Source organism: Nuphar pumila, chromosome 1, assembly GCF_984573655.1.
Source record: "Nuphar pumila chromosome 1, dmNupPumi1.hap1.1, whole genome shotgun sequence".
Taxonomy (NCBI): Eukaryota; Viridiplantae; Streptophyta; class Magnoliopsida; order Nymphaeales; family Nymphaeaceae; genus Nuphar; species Nuphar pumila.
Window position 1 is genome coordinate 170,473,319 of NC_143249.1, and position 26,748 is coordinate 170,500,066.

The following is a 26,748-nucleotide window of genomic DNA, read 5'->3' on the forward strand; positions in this document are numbered from 1 at the left end:
CGTAACATGTCAAACTATAACAAATTGATAAAATTAGTTTGTAAACAAAGATAACTTCATATTAAGCACTATGTGAGGACATAATATGCATTATTTGCTTCTCTTTAATCATGGATGTGTATAAGTATGTTATGATAGATAACTTATTGTTTATCTAATATATTCATACAAATTTTCTTTCAATTTTAAAATTATAAAATCATCTATATTTCTTTAAAAGCTAAATCTAACTTTGTGATAGTTCTAGTGATAGCTGCATTGGCTTTTAACCTAAAATATCATAAACTGCAAAATATAAACTTTATTCTTAGATAAAAAAAGACCACTAAAATGTTATAGTAAGATAAGAGAACAATATTAATTCAAAAGTAACATCTAACTAACATTGGAAAAGGGTTGCATAAAAAAAATGCTACACCAATGCATCAAACATAAAACTTATTAGTTGGTAATTATTTTAGAATGGCAAGACATTACAAATTTGTGTTTTCACAAGCAATAAATAATGTCAAGACATTAAACAATTGTTACTTGTGACCACACAAAAATAGAAAAAGACATCAAAAAATCACTACCTAGATTTCAAAGAAATCAAATGCTTGAAAAGAAGACATATTCCAATAAAACATACAAAACTTAGAAAAGATTAAAGGGATTTAAGAACAAAAAAAACAATATCACAAAAATAGATACTGATAATATAAATCCTTCAAAGAAGACATTCTTGAAAAGATGATATATATATATATGAGAATGAGGATCATGCTGCCCCCTTTTTTCATTAAGTCACCATTAGGACCTTCCAAAAATCATACCTTTAGGTGTTTTATGCTAGATCTAAATTGTTTGATGTATTTATCATTGTTTTCTCAATATAAAACATGTTTTTTATTAATCATCTTTGTGCTCATATGTGTATTTTAAAGAGGTAAAAAATTCAGTGGTTAATATTTCATAAAATTTGATGATTAAATAATCATAGTTTTGCATCAAATCAAGTCAAAACAAGGCTTATTTCTTAATAAAAAAGCAATGAAATACATTTAATGGTTTAAATCTAACATAAAACACATAAAACTATGATTTTTGGAGGGGTCCTAATGGTGACCTAATAAAAAAGATGACAACATAATCACCATTCTCTCTCCCTATATATTAGGGGTGGCAAAATCTCACCTGACCCGCCAACTCGCTTCTTAGCCGGGTTAGGGTTTGGCTTAAACAGGTTCGTGTCGTAAACGGGTCAACCCGCCTAACCCATTTATTAAACGGGTCGTGTTTGTGTTAGGGGTATGCCAACCCGCCAACCTGTTTGACCCGTTTAATAAACAGGTTAGGCGGGTGGGTCAACCCGTTTACATGAACCCGTCAACCCGCAACCCATTTATATATATATTAACTTATCTAACCCTAACCTAGATCCGTTTACAAGAAACCCGTCAACCCGCAACCCATTTATCGTGTCTATGTTATCGGGTCAACTCGTTTAATAAATGGGTCACCATGTCGTGTAATCGTGTCGTGTCGACCTGACCAGTTTATTAAACGGGTTAACCGTGTCATTGTCGGGTTACCCATTTAATAAATGGGTCATGTTCGTGTTTGCCACATCTGACCCATTTAATAAACGGGTCATGTTCGTGTTTGCCACATCCGACCCATTTAATAATTGGGTCGTGTTCGTGTTGAGGTATTCTGACCTGTCGACCCGACCCGATTGCCACCCCTACTATATATACACACACACACAAATATAATTCAACATATAAATATATGATGTCAATAACAATTATATTTCATTGTTTAGGACAAAAGCTCCCATAATTGATTTTATTTGAAAGGTCACTAGTGAATGTGATTATTAACCATAATTTATACCAAAATAAATAAAAGCATAAAGAGTTAACGATTGTTCTAATGCTTGTTTTATGGTCTTTACTAGGTCCTCAAGTGATTTTTATATTGACATTATGAGTAGGTCAATCTTTTAAATACCCCATATTCAGAAGTCTTTACTTGAAAAAATAAATAAAACAAATTATATTATCTTAACTAACTCAGGCTTGTGCCTCTAACCTGATATATGAAACAATAAATTGCATTGATGAGTTAGGGATCGAGATCAATATAGGTGCACCAGGCTGGATTCACATTGACAGAGTTTAGGTGTTTCTAAGTCACAATATCCATATCCAGTTGTCATGCAAATTTGATTGGCCAAAAAACTAAGGTGGCACACTCCTATTGGACAAACAAGTTACTTAGGGGCTAAGAAATGAGATTTAGAAGGTTGGTAGAACTAGATCTAAGGGTTAGAAGGTTGGTTCATGAAATCCTAAGAATTTGGAAGGTTGGTTTGAGCCAAAACACCCTTCTCTAGGCGAAACATGTTCAAAATAATAAGTTTTCAACATGTTTACTTATTTTTATTATAATTCCCATTTTATAACAACTTTTAATGTAAAAATTGTTTTATTTGAAAGATGACAAATTTATCTTCATTTTATTTTCATTCTTAAGACACACAAAGGACCTAATAAGTATCAATGACTTCAAACAAAGCACTAATGACTTAAAAAATAAACTAACATATCACAACTAAAGAGGATCTATAATAAGGCACTGGACTAGCTACCTCATTCAAAATACTTTTATTATAGGGAATCCAAGTGCACAAAGTAAACCAACATATTACAACCATAGAGGACCTAAACAAGTAGATTATATGCCTCATCAATGAATATTGTCATTCTAGCATATAAAGTTCACCCTTGTAGAAAACCATACTTTTGAGCACAACCTATACAGGAGCATGCCTAATGCCTTTAGAGACCTTATAGACAATAACATGAGACAAAGAGAGAGAGATGGATGTATCATCAAACACCCATCTCATCTGATGCTAAATTAGACCAATACATCACACATTTTTTTTTATGTTTTGGGGCATTTAACGGCGATTCTAAATTGCTAAATGTCAAAAATACAAACGAACATGTTGGGCGCATCTGACCACATTTGATGCCCAATGCCAACATTACGCACAGTTGTGTGTGTGTGTGTGTGTGTGTGTGTGTGTGTGTGTGTGTGTGTGTGTGTGTGTATATATATATATATATATATATATATATATATAAATATAAAACCCTCGTGGATAAGGAATCCCCTATTTAGAACTCATAGCAAGGGAAGCTTTGAAAAATTCACTTGCAAAATATAGAAAACTTGATTCTCTTTAGTAGGAAGCCTGCTTTCGCTTCATCCCCCAAATCATTTCTCTTTCCCTTCCTTAACATTTTTCTCTCATTTCTTGTCATTTATCACTTGTTTTCCCCTCACATCCTATATTTTTCATATTATAAATTATAATATTTTTATAATAAACTTGCATGTTAGTTTTGTATCTTTTTATATTTGTGTTCATGTCATTTCTTATTTGCTTCCACTTGAGATTCATATTATTTTCTATGGGTTTTGTTTTCATTTTTTATGCACTTGCATAATCACTTCATATTGTATCTTGCTTCACTTCATACTACCTTTTAACACTCGTTTCTTGGTAACTATGGTGCATATAGTATCAATGAATTGAAACTCATAGGTGCATATTGTTTTGACTCAATCTGACCCTATAGATGTGTTGAACATAGTAAATTTATTAAAGATCAACCCTTGGATCGTGTGTTTTCAAGGGAAATACATTTTTTTAAATTATAAAGATTTGGTATATTTATAGCCATTGATTTTTGAATCACAAAAAAAAAATGCACATACACTAGATTTTAGTTATTCAAAGTTGATCCCCACCAAATAGAGCAAGGTTAGATTCACTTAAGAAAACACGGGTAGCTAGATATTGCTCATTTCAACTCATTGATACCATATGCACATCCACACCAATGACTTATCCCTTTATCCAACTTTGAGAGAAAAGCAAGAGGGGGTTGTCTTTTTGTAATACCCAGTACTTTTTTAGCATGATTCTAATGATGTTAGATCTTTTATAAAACATGTATATGTTTGTATTTGTGAATGTACATGTTACTTTGATTAAATTACATGTTAAGGTAGTAGTTTAAATAGCTTGAATAAAATACTACATTTGGTCTTGTGTGTTTGACCTGACCAGTCCCAAAGATGGACTTGTAACTCCCAAACTGTGGACCTTATGCCCATCAAAATTTTTTGGGGGTCTTCATAGGAAATATTCCCCAAAAAAATGGGCTCCAGGATGGCACGGTTTGAGAGAAAAGCTTGCTGCAAAATAAGACAAAAAAATTGCTCAATTATAGGGAGGTTCTGACATGTTTATTTGCATGAATTATTTCTCCTAAAGTATATGTGATCTTGAGACAAAATTTTTACATGTGTTAGACCACATATGCACGAGATAAAAATCTTAGAATTTTTCTCATTTTCAGTAAGTACCAGAAATTTATGCAAGTATGGTAAGAATATGGGTTATGCAGAAATATATTTTGTCTTGCTTCTAATGTAGTGTCTAATCTTAGATTTTTAATTAATTAACAATAATGAATTTGGACGCAAGTTTTATAGTATCTGAAAGCTAAGGCATGTGAGATACTTCAATAAAAAATGAGATTTTTCTTCTATCTATGGAATTTACAATGACTGAAATTATAATGATGAGTCCTATGCCAAAAACCGAACCTATTGCATGCATTTTGAAAAATAGGTTTCGGTATTTTGTTTATAATTTTCAAATTATAATGAAGTTTAATATAAGGTTTTTGTGGTTTGGAAGTTAGCACACATGAGTATCTCCCATAAAAATTTGGACTCAAACTGTATGAAAATGTGTAAGTGTTGTAACAACAACGTAAGTTCTGCATAACCAGTCTCGTATAAGGGAGCTGGCCGGTTTTTGTGAAGGAAGTGCATGCATTATATAATTATGCACTATGTGCCATGATTTCCAGCATAATGACATGATGACATGTCAACTATTAATATGTGATGTGCATGCATGAAACATGATAAAATGTATGCATGCTAATGACTCGTACATGATATTGAAATGTGTCAATGCATGATATCAGAAATATACAAATGTATGATATGTCAATGCATGATATTGAAATGTGCATATGAATGTTGTAGGATTATGCTTATGCACAATATTGTGGTATGTTTGACATGCATATTGTTAATGTATTGAAATCATGCATGATTGTTTTCAAATTGGAGGTTTGTAACCTTGAAATTGGTTGTATTTATGCATAAATGATAATATAATTAATAAAATAAAGATTGAATATGCACATTAATTCTATTAATGCTTACAGTGAGAGGATAAATAATACTTCTAGCTCCATAAAAAATTTATTTAAAGAACAAAAGGTTGCTTATCTCTTACCACAAACATAAAAGAATTGACTACCACTGTAGCTGTGAGGTGATAGGTATGTAACTCACAAGTGAAGTCTGATATATCAGGTTAGAAGTGTTAGAAGCTCTTTTTGACGATGGTCATCTCTCACCCAATACTGATGAATGGTGCATGGTCATGGTTAAGCCACAAATTATTTGAATATACTCCTCCTAAGTCATTGCACTGATTCAAGAAATGAATTTGTGTTAGTACTTATAGATATTGAATATCAAAACAATGATTGTTTATGTATTTAGTTTATGCATTGCATGCATCACCTAAGAAAGAAAAATAAAAGATGTTTAAGTCACCCCATGAAGGAGATATTTGATTTATACCAGTAAGTGTATGCATTATTTAATTGTTCATGCATAAGTATGATTTATGTACGTGAGTTGAATTATGTCATACATAATTATGATATTTGCATGTGAATTGAATTATGACATGTATTTGAAATTGATATCAAGTTATGATTGAGTTAATTGCTTAATTGTTGTACATATGTGAATGAATGCATGTTTTGTGTATATCTGGCTCTATTCATATACATTGTGCTATTGTACTTCCTATTGTAACTCGATGAGTCTAACCTCATTTATAAACATGTAGGTACTGATTGAAAGCCGTTATGATGACAAGACGTTGTGGTGGTGTTGAGGGACAATCATTTTCCTTTCTTAGGATTGCATTTTGAAAAGACAATTATTAATATTTTGGACTTGAACTACTCTTATTAAATTATTAATTTATTATGACTCAATTGATTTAAATGATGAATATTACCTACATTCAATTCAGTTGTATTGATTGTATGATCTGTAACTCCCCTAAGGTTTTAGCAAAAATAAGATAATGTTTTCATTGATTATTAAAATATTCTCTTTATATAATGTGATAAAGTAGGTATTGTCTTTGGTGGTTCTGTATTGGATCTATCTAGTACTCGATACGGTTGGAGCGTATCCATTGACAGACTCATTGCATCATTACATGTTGAAATTAATGTTTAAAAAAAACCACTGGTATTATACTTTTAGCCTTGTTCGATTTAAAGAGGAAAATTTTGGAAAAAAATCTAGTTCTAAAAATACATGAATTCTATGAGAATTTTAAATTCTTAATAAACATGAAGAAAGTTTTCTAAAAAAACATATCATTTTAGACAAAAATTCTGATAAAAATGTATCATGTTAGATTTTTTTTAAAGAAAAAAGACTAGAGTAAGGACACAAGTTTTTTTTATCCAAATATAGTTTATCCAAAATTAACACATGTTGTACTTGATTTGCCTGCTTTTCTTCTTCTATTTTTATTATGCAAACACACTTATGCAAAAGCCTTTGTGGGAAGAACTTTGCTGCCATCATCTTTACCATGCAAGCAACAACTTCTTGAGATTCTTGTTTACCTTTCCCCTACATAAAAAATGTCTATGTGAAATTAAACTTAGGAAAGCTTCTATGGAAAAAAACCTTTCCTTTTCTAAATTTTTCCAATGATCTTATGGGGCTTTAATGAAGAGAGAGAGAAACAAGGTAAATGGGTAAAGAAAAGGAAATCTTATGAAGATAAATTGACATAAAGTTTGAAATTTATTAATTATTGACCATGGTTAAAGGGTGGACACTTACCATGGCCAAAGAAAAACAGTAGGTATTTTGCAAAATATAAAACTTTTAAGTATGAATGTGATTTATAAAGACAATTTGCTATATTATTTGTAGAAAACATCTTTGAAAACAATCATTGTTTAAAACAAGTTTCTTATGTACATGGAACAAGTTTCTTAAACATAGGGATAGTGATGTCAACATTTCAAAATTTATGATATATGATAGAATCCTACACAGTTTAATTGGATTCAGTAAGGCAAACCCATATCCAATTATAATAGGATTTGAATATGGTTTAGATTTTTTTACTGAATTCGATGGATATCCGGATTTATGGAGGTCTAGAACTAATTATATGAAAATGATCTGATTTAGTATAAGCTTTTATTAATTTGAATTCAAATCCGGTTAGCCAATATTTGATTAGTTGGGTATGGTGTTGACCACATCCAATCCAAATCTCAACCATTACATCCTTAAGCAATTAAGACAAACTTTTTTATTATTTGAGACTCTTGCATATGGCTTTAAAACCAAGTGCCTGAGGTTGATAAGTTTGAAAGGCATTCAACAAGGGTGTGCCATTATTATCGTATGATTTGATTTCAACCTATACTGGATCCTATAGGGTGCAAAAAAGGGTTTGATTCAGTGTTTGGGTTAGACTTTGAGGTTTAATTATACCAAGCTAGGTATGTTTTATAAAATTTCATATGAGTCAGACTCAAGTCTAGACTAAGATCTGCATTTTTTTATGTAAAATGTATAAAAAACTAGTATGCTGGAGTGTCCAGTTCTGGTCCACCCTTGTAAGACCTGAACTAGACACAACAAGCCTTTAGTAGGTTTAATCCAATCCTCACCTGGTCTCAGACCTAGCACCTCAGAGTCCGATGTAGCAACCTAGGGATGAGTACACCTAGGCTCGAAGAAGTTCTAACTTTTGACCTATTGACACCCCTACTTCCAATTAAGCTATGTTTGAAAACCCGTGTTGGAGAGTTGCAAGGAGTCAGGGGAAGTGCAACTACTGAATTTAAAGAGAAATGAATTTCAAAAGAGTTGGGGACTCCTCTTTTGTTTGAAAGCATAAACAACTCCTTCAAGGATTCAAGCTTTCAACTGCTCATGATTCCTCACCTTGTTTGTGAACCCATAGCATGGTATTTGAGTATAAAGAATGTAATATCATATTTAATTGCATTTAAACTTTTTTGACAAGTAAAATTTAAATGATTGCCTTGTGTGAAAAATAATTTTACATATAATATAGATTACACTTTGATTGAGTCTCATGCACAAAAAAATGAGTTATACTTTTAAAGCTACTAAGTTTTACCTAATAATTGATGCATTCCGTTTTATTACTGAAAAATGCAAACTAAAAACATAAGTGCCGTTAAAAAATGAAACAAAAGATTGCTTATTATTTCAATTCAACTATCTAATTTGTTAGGCTCACCCAAGCATCAACCTCAAGCTTTCTAATAGTGATGGCCAAAAACCGACATCTATAAGCTATTGATGGATTGGATTAGATATGAATCTAACCATATAGTTGATTCCAAACAGTTATTTTAATCCAAAATACTTTAAATATGTAAATCTAAATCGATATAAAAAACAAAATTGAGGTTAACACCAAAGATATGAACAAATTCAATGTATTTTATACCCTATTATTAAGAACCCAAAACATTTAGATATGGGTACCCAATTGAATATGAGTCCATTCTGTTAGATTTGACAAAAAAAAATTGATTGCTAAATAATTTATATATGGTTCATATATCCATTCACTTAGATTTGACAAAAAAATATCCGATTGATATTAAACCTAAATATGGATTTTATATAAAAATTCTAGGTCCAAATATGACTCCAAATCTAAACAAGATGCATCAATGTTATGGAGTCAATATTATTTCTGTCTCAAATCCAATGTTTTGACTGTTGTGCGAGATTTGGGTTACCTAGATCCAAATGAATATGAAACGACTAACATTAGAGAGAGGTGGATGTCTTTCAATAACTATCCACAGGAGGTGAACATCTTTTGGTAACTACCCATTGTAATCCCTTCGAAGTAAGGAGTTGTAAATACCTCTTCAATGTGAAAAGAGTTGAAAGAGAGTAAAAGTGAGTATTTGTAACCTTCTAAATCCCATCCTAAATTCATGATTCTTTAAGTTCCTTCTCCTAAACATCCTTTAGTTCTTTTTGGTGTAGTCCAACTCAAATAACTGTCTTTGACACCATCTCATCTCCCCTGACACCCTCCTACAAAAAACAAGGTTAGGGATGTAGATCTGGACTCGATATTAGATTTTGCATTTGAATAGGAGTCTGATTCTTACTAAGATCTGAATCAGAATCTAAATGCATGTAAATGTAGGATTTTAAGTTAGTCTGATTTGGATTCAGCTTTAGTTGATCCCTCTAGGGATGGTAATGGACCAGGGCGGGGTGGCGGACAAGGTCTCCATCCACATCTCGTCTCAAAATCCGAACCTCCATCCCTGTTTCATGTCCTCCATCCCGGTCCAAACAGGGTGAGGCGGGGTGGGGCCCCATTTCCCCCCCTGTCTATTGTCATGCCTTAGAAGGATTAGGGGTGGGGTGGGGCAAGGCGCAGATCAGGACAGGGGCGGGGTGGGGCAGGGGAAAACATAAGTCCATCCCCGCAGGGGGATGGAAAACCTTCATCCCTGCCTCCATCCCCGTTTCATGCTCTTCATTCCCGGTCCGAACGGGGCGAGGCGGGGTGGGGCTCCGGTCCACTGCCATCCCTAATCCCATCTGACTCTGAATTTAAATTTGAGCCCGATTAGGCTACATCCGAACTTGGCATTCCCTAAATCCAACCTGAATCCCACTTCAAATGCAACAATAGGCGGAAAAATTCAGGTTCGTGTCCTGAAACGTATCCGACCCATTGGCAGATCCAGGTACGGATACCGAATCCAAATTGGATTTGGATCCAACCAATAAGAGCTCTATTGAATGGGTCGGGTTCGGGTCAAACCCGATATCCTTGGTAGGGAATAAGACACAGTCGGCTGCTTATTAGGGTTTCTTTTTTCTATTCGTCCCTTCTCTTTCTCTTCGGATAACCATCGCAGGGCAGAGCGGCGTCGTTGTTCCTGCGATCCCCAGAAGCAAAAGCAAACGCAAGCAAGTCGTCAGGTTAGCCTTCGCTTTCTGAAGCTGCATCCTGATTTTTATTCGATTGCCCCATTTATTTTAAATCCGTAGTTCGATCTAATCACAAATTAGATTTTTTCACGGTTTGATTTCATGTTCAATCCCTGAGGTTGCCCCTCTTTTCCCTTTCTGATTGTTTTTTGTATAAAATTGTTAATTTTGTTCTGATTTCATTTCACCTTCTTCTAACCCACTTCTTTATCTGAAAATTTTAGGATTCATGATTTCGTAAAAGAAAAAACCCTAATTTTCGGGATTTTTCGTCTTATTGGTCGTTTTCCCTTTGATTTATGTTTGCAGATTCTGTTTTTTCGTTTCTTCATCAACCGAGCAGGATGGGTTCTCGTTTCTGGACGCAGGTGCGTTTCTGTTATGACTTCTAACTTAACTCTAACCCTAACACCGATCCTGGGTTTCGTTTTTCGTTTTTTTTTCTGGATATCTATCTTCATGGATGAGTTTTCATTTCTTATGGATCGTCGATTTGCCAGGGGAGCGATACAGAGGAGGAGGAGGAGGAGAGTGAGATCGAGGAGGAGATTGAAATCAGGGAGGATGGCGACACTGGCGGTGCTAACGCTAGGAGCAAGTACCTTCAGTCTGGTGCAAGCGACAGCGAAGATTCGGATGACCAGCGGCGGATTGTCCGCTCTGCCAAGGACAAGAGATTTGAGGAGATGCGGTCGACGGTTGAGCAGATGAGAAACGCCATGAAGATCAACGACTGGGTCAGCCTGCAGGACAGCTTCGACAAGATCAACAAGCAACTCGAAAAGGTGATCCGCGTGACGGAATCTGAGAAGGTGCCGACTCTTTACATAAAAGCATTGGTCATGCTGGAGGACTTCCTGGCGGAGGCACTTTCCAACAAGGAAGCTAAGAAGAAGATGAGCAGCACCAACGCCAAGGCCTTGAACTCGATGAAGCAGAAGCTGAAGAAGAATAACAAGCAATTTGAGGACTTGATAGAGAAGTACAGGAGTAACCCTGAGAGCGATGAGGAAGGGGATCGAGATGTTGACGATGCAGAAGAAGATGAGGAGTCCGACGGAGAGTTTGAGGAGGACCCCACAAAGATTGCCACAGACTCGGAGAAGGAGGACGGAGATGATGAAGACATTGTCAGGCATCAAGGTTGGGAGAGGAAGATGAATAAGAAGGATAAGTTGATCGATAAGCAATTTATGAGGGATCCTAGCGAAATTACTTGGGAGAATGTTGATAAGAAGTTAAAGGAGATTGTGGCAGCCAGGGGGAGAAAGGGAACAGGTAGGATTGAACAGGTTGAGCAGCTAACCTTTCTCACAAGGGTTGCAAAAACCCCCGCTCAGAAGCTTGAGATTCTGTTCAGTGTCATCTCTTCCCAATTTGATGTGAACCCAAGCCTTCTTGGGCACATGCCGATAAATGTGTGGAAGAAGTGCACACAGAATATGCTCGTCGTTCTTGACATTCTCGAGCAGTATCCAAACATTGTAGTGGATGAATCGGTGGAGCCAGATGAGAATGAAACCCAGAAGGATGCCAATTACAAGGGGACAATTCGAGTGTGGGGAAATATAGTTGCATTTTTGGACAGGATGGATACTGAGTTTTTCAAGAGCTTGCAGAGCCTTGATCCTCACACCAAGGAGTACGTTGAGAGGCTTAGGGACGAGCCTTTATTCTTTGTTCTAGCTCAAAATATGCAAGACTATTTGGAGCGGATTGGAGATATGAGGGCAGCTGCGAAGGTGGCACTGAGACGGGTGGAGCTAGTTTATTACAAGCCTCAGGAAGTTTATGATGCTATGAGAATGTTGGCAGAGGTGAGGGATGACACTACTTCATCTGCTGCTCCTGAAAATGGAGATAGTGATGCTGATGAGGATGGGAAGCCCAACGAAACCCAAGAAGAAATTAGAGGCCCTCCTGCTTTTGTTGTCACTCCCGAGCTTGTCCCACGGAGACCAACTTTTCCTGAGAGTTGTAGGGAATTTATGGATATGTTGGTTTCTCTGATCTATAGGACTGGTGATGAGCGTACAAAGGCTAGGGCAATGCTTTGTGATATCTACCACCATGCTATTTTGGATGAATTTTCGGTTGCTCGTGATCTGCTCCTGATGAGCCATTTGCAGGATAATGTTCAACACATGGATATCTCAACACAAATACTTTTCAACCGTGCAATGGCACAACTTGGTCTCTGTGCCTTTAGAGTGTCTCTCATTTCAGAGGCTCATAGTTGTCTTTCAGAACTCTATGCTGGTGGAAGGATCAAAGAGTTACTTGCCCAAGGAGTTTCTCAAAGCCGTTATCATGAGAAGACTCCAGAGCAGGTATGTCCTTTGTCCTTTTTCTCTAATTTATTAAGTTGCATTTTTTTATCCAAAATATTTGTTTCCCACTTATTTAAGTTGGCTATTATCTCTGTTTTTCTTTATGCATCAAAATTCCTTTTCTGTAGAATTTATCACCAGTGGTTAAGTTGTATAAAATTGGAGATGATGTGTTTGTGATCATGATAGCTTATTCAGTTGTGTCATGGTGGGTAGCTGTATTAACTGGTGCTTACTTGGTTCATTTTATTTCTAGTACCCATTGACATTCCTTCTTTATTTAACTCCTTTAATGTGTAATTCTTCCCAACTATTTGGTTGGGGGGTAGCTTTATTAACTGGTGCTTACTTGGTTCATTTTATTTCTAGAACCCATTGACATTCCTTCTTTATTGAACTCCTTTAGCATGTAATTCCTCCCAACTATTTGGTTGGATGGGACATGGGGCAACTTGCAGTCACTTCGTGCATAGGAGGATGTGCAGGCGTGCCCATGGTTGCCTTCTCTTATCAAATAATTTCTGAACCATTCATCCTCAATTGCATTACAAGAAAAGTGTGATTATTTTGTGTGATATACTTATCAGCTGTCACATATGGAGGCAAAACTTGGAAGCTTTAGCATCAAGTTTTGAAGGGATCCAATCTGTCACATAGGTATGGGTGTGGGGGTGCGGCGATGCATCACTTAAAAAAAACTTGGGTGCGGGGAGGGTATATATATATAATTCATAAAAATAGCTGGCTAAATTTAGAATAGAATTATAGAACCCAACCCAAACTTGGATTCGGTTCTGCTGAACCCATGCTTGGTTCAGGTTCTGCGCTGAACCCAGGCTCAAGCTGAGTTCGGTTCTGCTGAACCCAGGTCCGGGTTTCGGTTATGCTGAACCCAGGTCTGGGTTCAGGTTCTGCCGAACCCAGCAAGCCTGGGTTCGGTTCTTCAGAATCGAACAATCTTGGGTTCAGTTCTGCTGAACCCACATCTGGGTTCAGGTTCTGTCGAACCCAGGCCTTGCTGAACCCAACAAGCCTAGGTACAGTTCTGCTGAACCCACATCTGGGTTCAGGTTCTACCAAATCCAAGCCTTGGGTTCGGCACAACAACCTTGGGTTTGGTTCTGCTGAACCCAGGAGCCCATCCTAGCAGGCCTGGGTTCAGCATAGCCGAACCCAGATCTGGGTTTAGGTGCTGCTGAATCTAGGAGCCGAATCCAACCTTGGGTTCAGCCCTTGCGGCAATGAGGGTAGGAGGAGAAGAAAAAAGAAGAGAGAGAGAGGAGGAGGAGAAGAAAGAGAGGAGGCACTGGAGGGAGGAAGAATAAGAAAGAGAAGAGGTGGAAGAGGAGAAAGAAGAAGAGAGAAACTTTTTGGTTTCGCCGCCGCTGCCATAGGAAGAGGATGTGACTGGTGTCGCTGCCACTGCCGTAAGAAGAGGGGGGACGGGAGGCGGAGGAGGGGCCGAGAAGATGGGGGGGGGTTACTCAATTGTGCCCTTACCCCAGAGAAGTTTGACCACACCCAGTGCAGCTGATTCTTATGGTAGCCGCACTGGGTGCAGCAACTGCACCCGTGTCGATGCGGGTCTGGCGACCCTTATGAAGAGTCCATGTGACATAGGATCCAATATATGGTGGAAATGATAGAGGTATTAAGTGTCTCTTGGGAAGTGAGACAATATCAATGCCACACATCTTTATATTGGGGTCTCTAGGTGAGGGAATCTCAACAATAAATCAAACCTGCAACTATGTGACATAGGTCAGATGCTCTGAATAATGTCATTATTGTTTCGACAAATTTTTTTGTCGATCGGTGGCTCACCTATTAGATCGGAATTGATCTTGACGTTCCTCATTTCGAGGGCACCAAAATCGACTATCTATATGCCCAAATTGGTGTTGATTTGAGCGTTTTATCATTGACCAAAATTTATGCCTAATTGTAGGTAAAAAATTAACATTTTTCAACATCGACTAAATTTTCTTGCCGATCTGTGCGCACATGATTAAATCTAAGATCACCATGATGATCTACGTTTCGATGGCTATCGAATCAACTATTTAAATGTCGAATTCTGATGAGTTTTGGGTCTATAGGCCTTCCGAAAGGTTATAATGTCACTAAAACCCAAGTCAGGGTAAAAAGTCTCCACTTTTCTACTCTAGCTTAATTGATTTCAAAATTTAATGAATTAGGATCCATAATTTATTTTCTTATTTGATTAATAAAAAAGATTAATAGATATTAACATCTTGTATTAGAGATGAGACTCTTGCCTAAACCCATCTATAAATAGAGGCCCTTACGAGGAGAATTAATAAGGTTAGTTCTCCTATCTCTCCCATTCTCATTAGAATATTATTTTTTTTCATCTTCTTCCTCTTAGGGTTTTTCTGGCAACCATTGAAGCTGCTCCAAGGTGCTAGGATGGGAGACGAAGGTCTTGGTAGTTTCGAAAACACGTTTCAGGTAGGATTCAACCTACACATAGCATAGATCGAATGCAAACGCATAAATCATGCATCTTGCCGTTTCTACCGGCTGATCCATAGTGAATCATATCTGGAATATGTTTGAAAAGGTTTTGAAGTGTTTTTAATTCATTATCTTGCTTTAAAACAGATCTACAAAATCGTTTTTTGTAAATCTATGCCCAGACTGCTAAACCAGCAAATTGGGTAACCTGAAATGCATAGTTTCGTGTTCCTATGTAATTTTACATGGTTAAATCTTTGTTTCCAGCATGAATGGATGCATATTTGCTTTCTTGCATGTGTTTACATTATGAATCATGTGTCTGCAATTTTATTTTATGTGTTTCATGGTGTTTTCACATGCTAGCATTTTAAACTAGTTATTTTGTGCAAAAATGGTGATTTATTTTGATAGTTTTGATTCCAATGCATGTAAAATGATTATATGACGTTTCTTTATGACTGTAGTTGATGTTTAGATACTGTCTATGGGTTTATGCATGATTAAAAATCTATATTTCATGTTGATGCTTGAGTTTTATTGTTTTTCTCATGATTTATATTATATTTCTCATACTGTCTTGATTTTCTTGACCGATCCATCGTAGTAAAATAATTATACCTCTCAAATCAGATCAACAATGGCCAAACCCTTTCATAAAGACCTTTCTGACATTTGGGAGGTGTCTCAGGAAAATATTGGGCCTTATTGGTGGTACGAAAGTGAGGGTTATGACTGCTGCAACCCAAGACAAAAATTTTGTCCTGCGTGTAGAGCGATTCTTGATAGTCGTTTTTTTTGAAAATTTAATAAATCAATGATTTTTAGTTAATGGTTAATTTTTTGGATATGTCATTCACATCATATGAATAGATCTGAGAAAAATACGTTTCATTTTCTGTAAATCTTGAAGGCTCAAACAAATCTTGAAAGATTCAAGATTTTGCAGAAAACCTGGACCTGGAACGGTCCGAGACAAGGTCCGGTCCAAAAAATATAGAATATTCATATGATGGAGTTTTTCGACAAACTCAAATAATTCTAAAAGCTAACAATCATACATTTCACCAGAAAATTTGGGAAGACAAAATCCCTCTCAGATTGGGCTTGGTGACTGCTTCTTTGGGAAACAAGATTCTGTAGGAGGTGTGGGTTTTTGCCTTGTGAGGCTGTGGTTTATTGAGCTGCCCATAGTAGAGCTTGGAGCTATTGAGCTTGGTGCTGAGTACACCTAATGTTGTAGTTAGACTCAATATAAATAACATCTAATAGCTCATTTGTTCTAGTGGCTTACCTTGGAAGGGTAGGAGGTATATTTGTCCATTGACACGTTTTAGGGGCATTGACACCTCTTGGACCCTAGTTGTTGGTGTAGAGGGCTGGGGTTGTCAATTTATCATAGGTATACAATCAGGCTCTGCATAGTAGGAATCAATTCTCTTGATCACTGTAAGTTTTTCTCTTGGTTAAAGATCGCTTCAATAGATATTTGACCTGGTTCTTTGAATCAATGGGTTTTATTCAAATACATAGCATAATAAATCCCCACCTGAGTTAGGATTAGGTCCTGAGTGTGTACCTTTCAGAAAAGAAAAGAAAAACAATGCATTAGATTAGCTTTACCAATGGTTAAATGATTCATTAAATATTGACATAAATTTTTATGCATGTCATGTATAATTTTTAGTTTCCGCATATGTTGGCATAAATGAATCCTTTCGATTATTGTTCTAATTAATAATGATTATGCAAGTACTTCACTTAATGTTAATAATGAATTATTGTGTAATCCTGCATGATTAAATTATTAGTGTTGTGATATTTAACTCTGTTGAGTTCATGTGCTTTAAGTGTATTTAGAAAGATATATGTTTTATGAATTTGTGTTCTTTCCATGCCTACGTGTAGGGTGTTTTCCTACTGGGGCTCTGGCTAATGCTCCTATATTTTAAATATTTCAGATAACGAATAAGCTAGAAGGCGATGATAGGAGGCTTGGGGTGGTGTCTAGAGGGTCACATTCTTTTAGGCTTGTTGGAGGCACTAAACGGTTTTATTTACATTATTATTTTTCTTTAGTCCCGTAAACTCTGATATTGAAAGACTCATATTTGATTTATTGCAATTTAATTAATGATTTGATTCAATTATTATAGTCTTTCAAGTGTGTGTTAGTAACTGTAACCCGCCAAAGGTTTGAACCGAATTTAAAAAGAGTTTCTACTTTGTTCTTAAAAATCATGTAGAGGGATTTAAAAAAAGTTCCCTCAAATTTTCGATTTAAAAAATTGAGGTGTTACAGCGGGGGTGTTAGAGGGTGTGTATATATATATATATATATATATATATATATATATATATATATATGTATATATATACATAAATCTCGGACAGACCTGACTTTGTTTGCCCAGACTTATTCAAACCTGGGTTTATTTTGACCCAGGCACTGTATACCCAGACTGACCTAAGTAGGACTTAAGGACTAGGATCAACGACCTGGAAAGTAAAAGGCTGCATTACGTTTGGGTGTGGACACTAATGAATCCTACTTAATTGAATTTGGACTCAGATTCATATTCGAATGAGCAATGCTAACACCTGATCTGGATCCCAGTTTGATAACTTTCTTTTTACAAGTATTCTTTGCATATCAGCCATTCAGGTTGGCTTCAGGTTCGAATGTCATACTTGTACTGAATTTGAATCCAATTATTAATCAAATAGTGTTGTTTATACTGAATCCGATGGATTTGGATTCAGTCATACCCGAGTTTAATTCAAACCGTTGACATCCTTACAGACCATGACCTACCAACCACTGGGGCAAATGGATTGAATTTAGTCCAAAGCCTTTTATCAGAATCTGCTGCATCGTTCTATGATATGGATCTTAAAGTAAGATCCAAATATGTATATGGAACAAATTTCTGACTTATATAATCGGACTTTTCCTCAATCCAAGTTTTATTTCGGATCATAATTCCTTTTGCATTTGCCTCTGGATCTTATGCACGTTTTACATGTAAAGCCTTTTGTTTTCAACCATTTTTAATGTATATATTATTGCAGTATAAATTTCAGATCCAGATTAATCTACTTGATGCTGCTATAGTTCATATTTGGATCTACGATGATTCAGATTTGGATATGCTATGACCTAGCCCATATCCTACTTTTTTTTCAAACCCTAGTAGCAGAATGGATCCCTCTCCCTTGCATATGTATTTCGCATGTCTGCCTTCTGTTTGTGGGTTCTGGGGCAGCCATTGGGCTCCATGTGACACCTGGGAAAATATGGTTGGGTCAGATCCAACCCAAACCAATTGATTGTGTTCAAAACGTTACTGATACAAGATTGGAAACCAAAGGAGATGGAGGGAGGGGGGCAGAAAAAAAGTTGACACAAAAGGAAGCAGGAGAGGAGAAAGAAAAGAAGTAGGAGGAGGAGGTAGAACAAGAGAGCGAGGAGGACCCCAGCTCTCTCTCTCTCTCTCTATATATATATATATATATATATATATATATATATATATATATATGTCACAGGGATTCGGCTAGCAGGGTGCCGCACCTGTGTCGACGTGACTCGACGCGGGTTCGGGTGTGGCCAACCCGACCCTGGGTGCGTTGACCGCACCAAGGGTCATTTTGGTCCATTCTTGGCGGAAGCGGGTGGCAAGCTGGGCACACCGAGGACGATGTCGACGCAGAGGTTCCCGAGCGTCGCGATGTCGACGTTCTTCGCCTCGATGTCGCTGGCTTTGCGAGCTCTCGTCGATTGCTGGCAGTCGGAGTCGATCCTCTTCGGGGTGGTGGAGCCGAGATCTTCGCAGTTCCTGATCGCGGGAAGCCCATGCTTGATGCATGGGAAACCGGGGGATTTCGCAAAATCGATCCTGAAAAAACCGGGGAAAACGCGAAATCGGGAAGATGGGTAGAAGCGGAGATGATTGTCGACCGGAATGGGGCTCTCCGCGATCGGAAATCTTAGGGTTTGGGGATGCATCAATGAGAGAGAGAGAGAGAGAGAGAGAGAGAGAGAGAGAGAGAGAGAGAGAGAGAGAGAGAGAGAGAGAGGAAAAATTGTGGGTAGACGGGAGCGGATATTTCGTTCTTTATTTATTCCAGTTTTATTTTTTTTTCAGTAAATTTATCGGGTTTTTTTTCTAAAGTAAATTCAATAAACCCAAAACTTATCTAACATTTACAAAAGCAGCTTAAACTTTAATTATTTGCATTTAACTGTGATTGAGTAGATCGTTGATTTGCCAAATCGGTGTTATGAGATCATCACCTGTTCGTTCTCTTCATCTAGGGCTGTCAACGGGTCTAGTACACGACCCATTAGGGTATATCTGACCCCCCCCCCCCCCCCCCCCAAATAACAAATCACAGGCTCGAGTTCAGGTTCGGGTTTTATCGGGTTACAAAAGTGGAATTCCAGATTCAGACCTGCATAATTTCAGATTTTTTATTATAAATAATGCATTTTATACTTGGATCGGGTCAGGTACATGACAAAAATCATGACCCAAATCCCGCCTGCATATTACTCTCCTTAACAGCCCTAATCACCACCATTTATTGTGCAAAGGACCCAAGCTGATAGCCCACATAACGTCACTATTATCAGCAATCAGTGTTCATAAACAACCCAGCTTGGGGTGTTCAAACTCGGCTTATAACTCCAGCAATCCGATCAAGATTGAGCTCATGACAAGCATGAGTTGAATGAACCACACTCAGCTGGCTCAATTGCAAACTGTTTTTTTTTTCAAAATTGGATGCAATAGGATAACCCCCGGACCCCCCTTATATATATATATTACATTTTTGACCCTGCCGCACCCCCGCACCCGGGTTTTTTGGAAGTGCCGAATCCCAGCACCCGCACCCGCACCCGCACCCATGTGACATATATATATATATATATATATATATATATATATATATATATATATATATATATATATATATATATATATATATATATATATATATATATATATATATATATATATATATATAGGTAGGCAACCCTCTCTATTCGTGAAATCACAACTTCGTCATTCCTGCAATCCCTGAACATCGCTCTCGTTATTTGGGTTTGACCCTCTCTCTCTGACGATCAATTTTCTTTACTTTTTTTATGATATTAAAATATCTATTTATTTGGATCAATCTCAATTCTAGATCAAAAGGGCAAAATCTTGAAGGAGGAGGCGTAACAAGAGAGCAAAATGAAGGAGGAGGAGGACCCCAACCCTCTCTCTCTGGGCAGGCAACCCTCTCTCTCTCTCTCTGTTGACGTGTTTGTCACACCGGGTGCGGCACCTGTACCTGTGTCGCATTGTATGCGAAAAACTAGGTCACATAAAAGACAAATATTACGAGTCTCATGGATATCCTCCAAGAGAAAATGCCACCCAAAAGGAAGAAGCTACACCGTCTAATCTTGCTCCTCAGTTGACCATAGAGCAATTTCTTTAGTGTCATCGGGTAAAACACCTCAAATGGCAAACGTGGCAAGATAAGTCTCTTGTTAACTCTGCCTTTTCTCAGTCATCCTTTTGGATTCTTGATATGGGAGCAACCGACACGTGTTGCATCCCTTCCATGTTTACTTCCTTTGATATTCTTTTTCAAAACCCGTCAAACTTTCAGATGGATCATATAGTCAGGTCACCTATGTTGAAAATGTGTCCTTGACTCGCTAAATAAAACTCGATCATGTGTTATGTGTTCCTTCTTTTAAATCCGACTTAATATCTGTTTGTAAACTCATTAATCCTTGAAATGCATAGTAACCTTTTGTTCTTCTCATTGTGATATTGAGGACTCTCAATTGATGGAGAAGATTGGAGTAGGTAGAGTGCATGGGAAGCAGATTAGGTCATGCTGAACATGTGCGTTTTGCTCATGCTGACATCGTGGCCATCCAATTTGCATTTTAAAAAGCTTAAAAGTCAACAAAACCACGTGGTATTCATCCAAAATGCAAACAGACGGCCACAATGTCGGCATGAGCAAAAACGCTCATGTTCAGCATGACCTGATCTGCTTCGATCACTATTATTTAGATTTGGACGAAAATAAGATAGCGACAACTACCATCACTAGATCGAACAATTTTGATTTATGACTGGTGTTTGGGTCACATCTCTTTTGATTGTTTGAAATTTTGTCTAGAACACGTAATTCAATTTCCTTTAATTATTGCTTATGTGAAATTTGTCCGCTAGCAAAACATACCAAACTTTCTTTTTCCTACTAGTGAAAGTTGTTCCCACCATCCATTTGATTTAGTGCATTTTGACATATGGGGTGGATACTCTATTCCCTCAATTACGGGCGCTCACTATTTACCTACAGTGGTCGATGATTATAGTTGTACCACATGGATTTTTTTTAATGAAGTTCAAATCTCAAACCAAAGAGATGATGCAATCCTTCATCGCAATGGTGAAAACCCATTTTAATGCCAAGTTAAATGCATTAGATCTGACAATAGATTGGAGTTTTTTTCAAATGATGTTCAAAATTTTCTCCAAGAAAAAGGCATTTCTTATTAACACAGCTGCGTTGTCACACCCAACAAAATGGAGTTGTGGAACATAAACCCCTTTTTCCAAGTCCCTGTGACACAGCGAATGTCCTCTGATTTGACCGAGAACTAAAAAACAATGTACAACTCATAGTATCTTTAATATGTTGCATGATCTGGATAATAAGAGCCAAATGCATTGATCTAGGTGCACCTCGTAAAACTGACTGGGAGCATCACATAATACACTACTAAATATTGTCAGATAAATCAATCTGGCCTTTTCAACATCAATGTGATCCTCCTCAACTTGTCTCTCAAGAAAAGGTGTAATTCTAGAACCAAGAATTAGACAACTGTAGGTTTTTTTGATAGCCCACTGTGGGTTTAAATGAGTGGAATGATAAACAAGGTGAGGGGGACTACCATTAGGAAAATAAATCAAGAAAAAAGTAGTTGAATTAACTTTCCTCTATGATAAATTACTCGTACATGCCTAGATGGACAAACTTTTATTATCAAAATGTTACCTCATCTGTATACTTTATCAGGTTTATTTCTTTCAGCAGATGGTGGCAACACATAACAAATGCTCCTAAAAACTCTTGGTAAGCAGTCTGGAGGAGATAAGTATGGTTTTTCATGGATTGTACATCTGATGAACGTACAAGAGGGCATTAAGTTTAGCAGACATGCAAATATGCATTCCTTTGGGTCTAAGAACAAAAGCAGGTGGGAGCCTAGAGGGAGCAGTTTCAAGAATGTGTTTAGTTTTTGCTCTGTCCCTCCAGTTTGTTCTTGAATAAGTAGACATTGGAAGACAAAAACTACTCTTGGTGTTAGAATGAGCATTCTTGAGAACAATATGATCTACAGTGGAAACAGACAGATGTAGATTTACAATCAATTAGAATGAATGCAACTCAACCGATGAACTAAATTGAAGGGTATTCTCCAACTGATAAGAATTGAGATGGAGATAATGGAGGATGTTAGACGACAAAGTCAGTGATCAAATGGATGGCTGGACAAACATGGCAGAGAGAGAGAGAGAGAGAGAGAGAGAGAGAGAGAGAGAGAGAGAGAGAGAGAGAGAGAGAGAGAGAGAGATCACAGTCTTGTCCGAGGTAGACCAACCTCCACAATTCTCACTTGATACCAAAAAGCACCCATTACAATTGATAACTCCCTATCCCACCCGTGAGATCGACAATATCAAAGACCAACACCCACTTACACGTTCCCAAGTTCCAAACTAAGTTCTGACTGATTCTTGATATCGACCAGTTGCTACCATCTGAAGATGACCTCTCTAACATTCATTAGGATGATAAGAGAGCTTACTTGGAAGAGGGGAACCCACTAGAGCTTACTTGCCTCCTTTAAACACAAAACCTAAGGTGATAAGAAGCACTTTCTTCCATTAGAGTAAAGAAATAGGTACAATTTCTTTTAACGTTAGATCTTTAGAGACTCTCTCTCTCTTCTTTTGTGGGTTGGGTTTGGGGAAGGGGGGGATTTGTCGTTCTAAAATTTAGGAATCCCGTGGCATTTAGTAAACATGTATTTCATAGAAGCATGACCGATTATCCTTTTTTACAACTGATGGAGTTATACAAGAGGGTAATTTAAAGGGTTAGGTTTGAGAATGTGATAGGGTCCACCAAGAACATCAGTAGGCATATGATAAATAAAGTTGTACAAATAGCTTAAGGGGCCTGGTGACTTCCATGAGATGACACTGTTTTTCTCTCAGCAAATTCGTTTTGTTTGGGGGGTCTAGTTGCAAGATGTTTGTGACTCAATTATATTTTTATGCCAATACAATAGGAAATGCTCCTTTTATTATTAAATGTCAGTACCTTGATTTTGTCATGAAATTTGGTCTGGATTATCTATGATAAAAGAAAATAACTTAATATGCTTCGAAAAATTTAGTAAACTTAGTCTCTGTGGTGATCGGTCATGGTATCCATAGCATTAACTTTTTTTTGGCCAAATCCATTTTTGGTTTTGCTTTTCCCCTGTTATCTTGTCAAGCTTGCTTGACTCAACAGGTTTCCCACCTCCTGGTCTCACACTTCATTGGCCATAGTCACTAGGGGTGTCAACAGGTTGGATCTGGTTAGGACCCAACTGATTTCAAACTTGGATCTGACTAAAGGTGTGGGTACTGGGTTTGGAACCGGGTCTAATCGGGTTTTCCATATGGAAAACCATACCCAGACCCTATAAGAATTACATGAACCAAACCTGGTCCATACCCTATAAAATAATATATTTTTTTATATTTTTTAGATTGAAAAATCACAGGTCTTAATTGAAACTCACTCCGGGCCTAGGTTTGGTATGAAATTTCACAAACCATACCCAGTTCAATATACTAATTGGATCCTTTAAGTCTGACTGGCTTCTAATCGGACCTCATTCTTTATCACCAAACACTGACCCTATAGGGTTTGGTTGCGGTCGGGTATGGGTCAGACCTGACCCATTGACACCGCTAATAGTCACCATAGGCTGAGCTGTAACATAGGCTTGCAATGATAAGTTAAAACCAGTGGCCATGGTAACATTATGGAATAAAATCTTTGAAGTAATTTTTTTCCCCGTAGATGAGCCTAATTTGATACTGGTGTATTTGCTTAAATGTCATAAAAATATCTTTATAGTGTTCCTCTGCCTCCATTCGTGTGTTGCGGTATTAATGGTTGGATTTTCATTCAGGAAAAACTTGAGAGGAGAAGACAGATGCCCTACCACATGCACATAAATCTTGAACTGCTAGAAGCTGTTCATTTGATATGTGCCATGCTTTTGGAAGTACCAAACATGGCTGCCAATACACATGATGCGAAACACAAAGTCATCAGCAAGACATTCCGGAGGTTTTTGGAAGTCAGTGAGCGGCAGACTTTTACTGGTCCGCCAGAGAATGTTCGTGACCATATCATGGCTGCAACAAGAGCATTGAGCAAGGGAGACTTCCAGAAAGCTTTCCAAGTGATAGAGTCACTTGATGCGTGGAAGTTGCTGCGTGACAAAGAGAAGGTGGTTGAGATGATAAGGTCTAAGATCAAGGAAGAGGCTTTGAGGACATACTTGTTCACCTACTCGTCTTGCTATGACTCTTTGAGCCTAGACCAGCTTGCTGTAATGTTTGACCTTGCTGAATCGAATGTCCACAGCATTGTCAGCAAGATGATAGTTGTGGAAGAACTTCATGCAAGTTGGGATCAGCCAACTAGGTGCATAGTCTTCCACAGTGTTGAGCACACACGACTCCAAGCTCTGGCCTTCCAATATGCAGAGAAACTGACAGTTCTTGTTGACAGTAATGAAAAGGCCTACGAAGCCAGGACAGGCGGAGGGCTGGATGGGCTTCCTATTAGACGAAGAGAGGGCCAAGATTATGCCAGTGCAGCTTCTGGGAAATGGCAGGCTGATTTTTCTGCACAGGGAAGGCAGACGGGTTACAGTGGTCGTTCCGGTTATGGAAGCACGGGTGGAAGAGCAGCTTCTTCTGGAGGGGCATTCTCTAAGGATCGAGCTGGTCAGGGAGGCCGTGGAGCAGGTGGATATTCCACTGGTTATCAAAGCACCCGCTATCAGGATGCATATAGCAATGTGGGAAGGACTCCTTATCAGTCAAGTTCAGCTGCTAAAGGATCACAGTTAGACAATTCAGCTCGCATGGTCAGTTTTACGAAGGTAGGCCGTGTTTGAAGAGGAAAATCTCTCTCTATTTTTTGGTGACCTTTTGTTTTTCTCTTTTCTTTTTCTACTTTGAGAAGTAAAGCTATTTGGTTTGGATCACAGATACTGTGGTTAGTAGCTGAACTTGGATATTCTAATTTCAGATGGAATGCTGTTCATTATCTTTATATTTTACTATGAGTCGATTGGAATGTGGATATCTTGAATGTGTGACCATGTTGTACAGGAGTAAAGTCCGGTGAACGGGTTGGGATTGGGAACCTTAAACCCTGGATAGGGTGTACAGATACTGTGGTTAGTAGCTGAACTTGGATATTCTAATTTCAGATGGAATGCTGTTCATTATCTTTATATTTTACTATGAGTCGATTGGAATGTGGATATCTTGAATGTGTGACCATGTTGTACAGGAGTAAAGTCCGGTGAACGGGTTGGGATTGGGAACCTTAAACCCTGGATAGGGTGTACTAGATTTAAGATAATATTTGCAGAAGTGGAAGAAATGTGAAAAACACAACGAAAAACATTAGGGTTAAATGTGGGGACCAAGATTTTGGCACCTTAACCAAGAGAACTGGGTTCAAATTCAGTTCATATCTAGCGGAAAAGGAAGAGGAAACGAGCTTTACAGAGCATTACGTGGGGAACCATAAAGAAAGTTACTTTGCACAGAAAGGGAAGAACCCAAGTGAGGCAAATGATCAATAGACAAGCAACTGCAACACAAATAACTGCTTTCTTATTTGTAATAACCTGGACTGCCAGGTTGATGCACAGAGACCCCAAAAAACTTTATGATTTTGATTTGAACACGTAGATGCACGTTTGCAATTTTGCAACGAAATTGTTGCATATGAACAATTCCAGGAGGCAACAGGACATTGCTCCGTGCCCGTCAGATGGCAAATAAGATTGTGGGACTCAAAATGAAGACAATGCAAAAAGAAAAAAGGGGACTTTAATGCTTTATATGGAAAGAAGCAGATGGAAGACTGTAGCATTCTAATAAAGCAGAAGCTGATATGGTGAAAGTGAATAATGTTTACAAGTCACCCCAACACTATTGTGCTGCCATGCCTACAAATTTATGGGTATTCGTGGATTTAGTAAAGAAATGGAGACTTTTAAAAGGTTCTGCTATAACTTTTCTGTATTGCTTGCTCTCCGATAGACTGCACTAATACGACCATCTTCCTTCCTAAAAAGTAAAATCTTATTACAAAACCTATCTGTTAAGGTCATCACTTTCACTTGTTCTTTCAAGCATATGAGGTAATGCCATCATAATTCATCCTACTTAACTGATCCATCAAGAACATTTCAAAATGTTCCCCTGATTCTAAATCAAGCTACAACGATGCCAATTGAGGTAACAATGCAATTTACAGACTCGCATATAATATTTGGGCAAGCAGCATCTATTCATGGATATCCAACATCCTTGGTAGTTGAGAATGAGCATCACAGATATCA

The 26,748-nt window shown here is 37.5% G+C and overlaps 1 protein-coding gene across 1 annotated transcript; it reads left to right on the top strand.

Moving 5' to 3' along the window:
• The first annotated feature begins 10,080 nt into the window (after positions 1-10,080).
• LOC149851255 (eukaryotic translation initiation factor 3 subunit C-like) lies at positions 10,081-25,472 on the top strand. The gene is made up of 4 exons (XM_089999540.1): positions 10,081-10,194; positions 10,513-10,571; positions 10,704-12,533; positions 24,286-25,472. The coding sequence occupies exons 2-4, from the start codon at positions 10,548-10,550 to the stop codon at positions 25,282-25,284; spliced, it is 2,853 nt and encodes a 950-aa protein (XP_089855666.1). The 5' UTR covers positions 10,081-10,194; positions 10,513-10,547; the 3' UTR covers positions 25,285-25,472.
• The last annotated feature ends 1,276 nt before the right edge of the window (positions 25,473-26,748 follow it).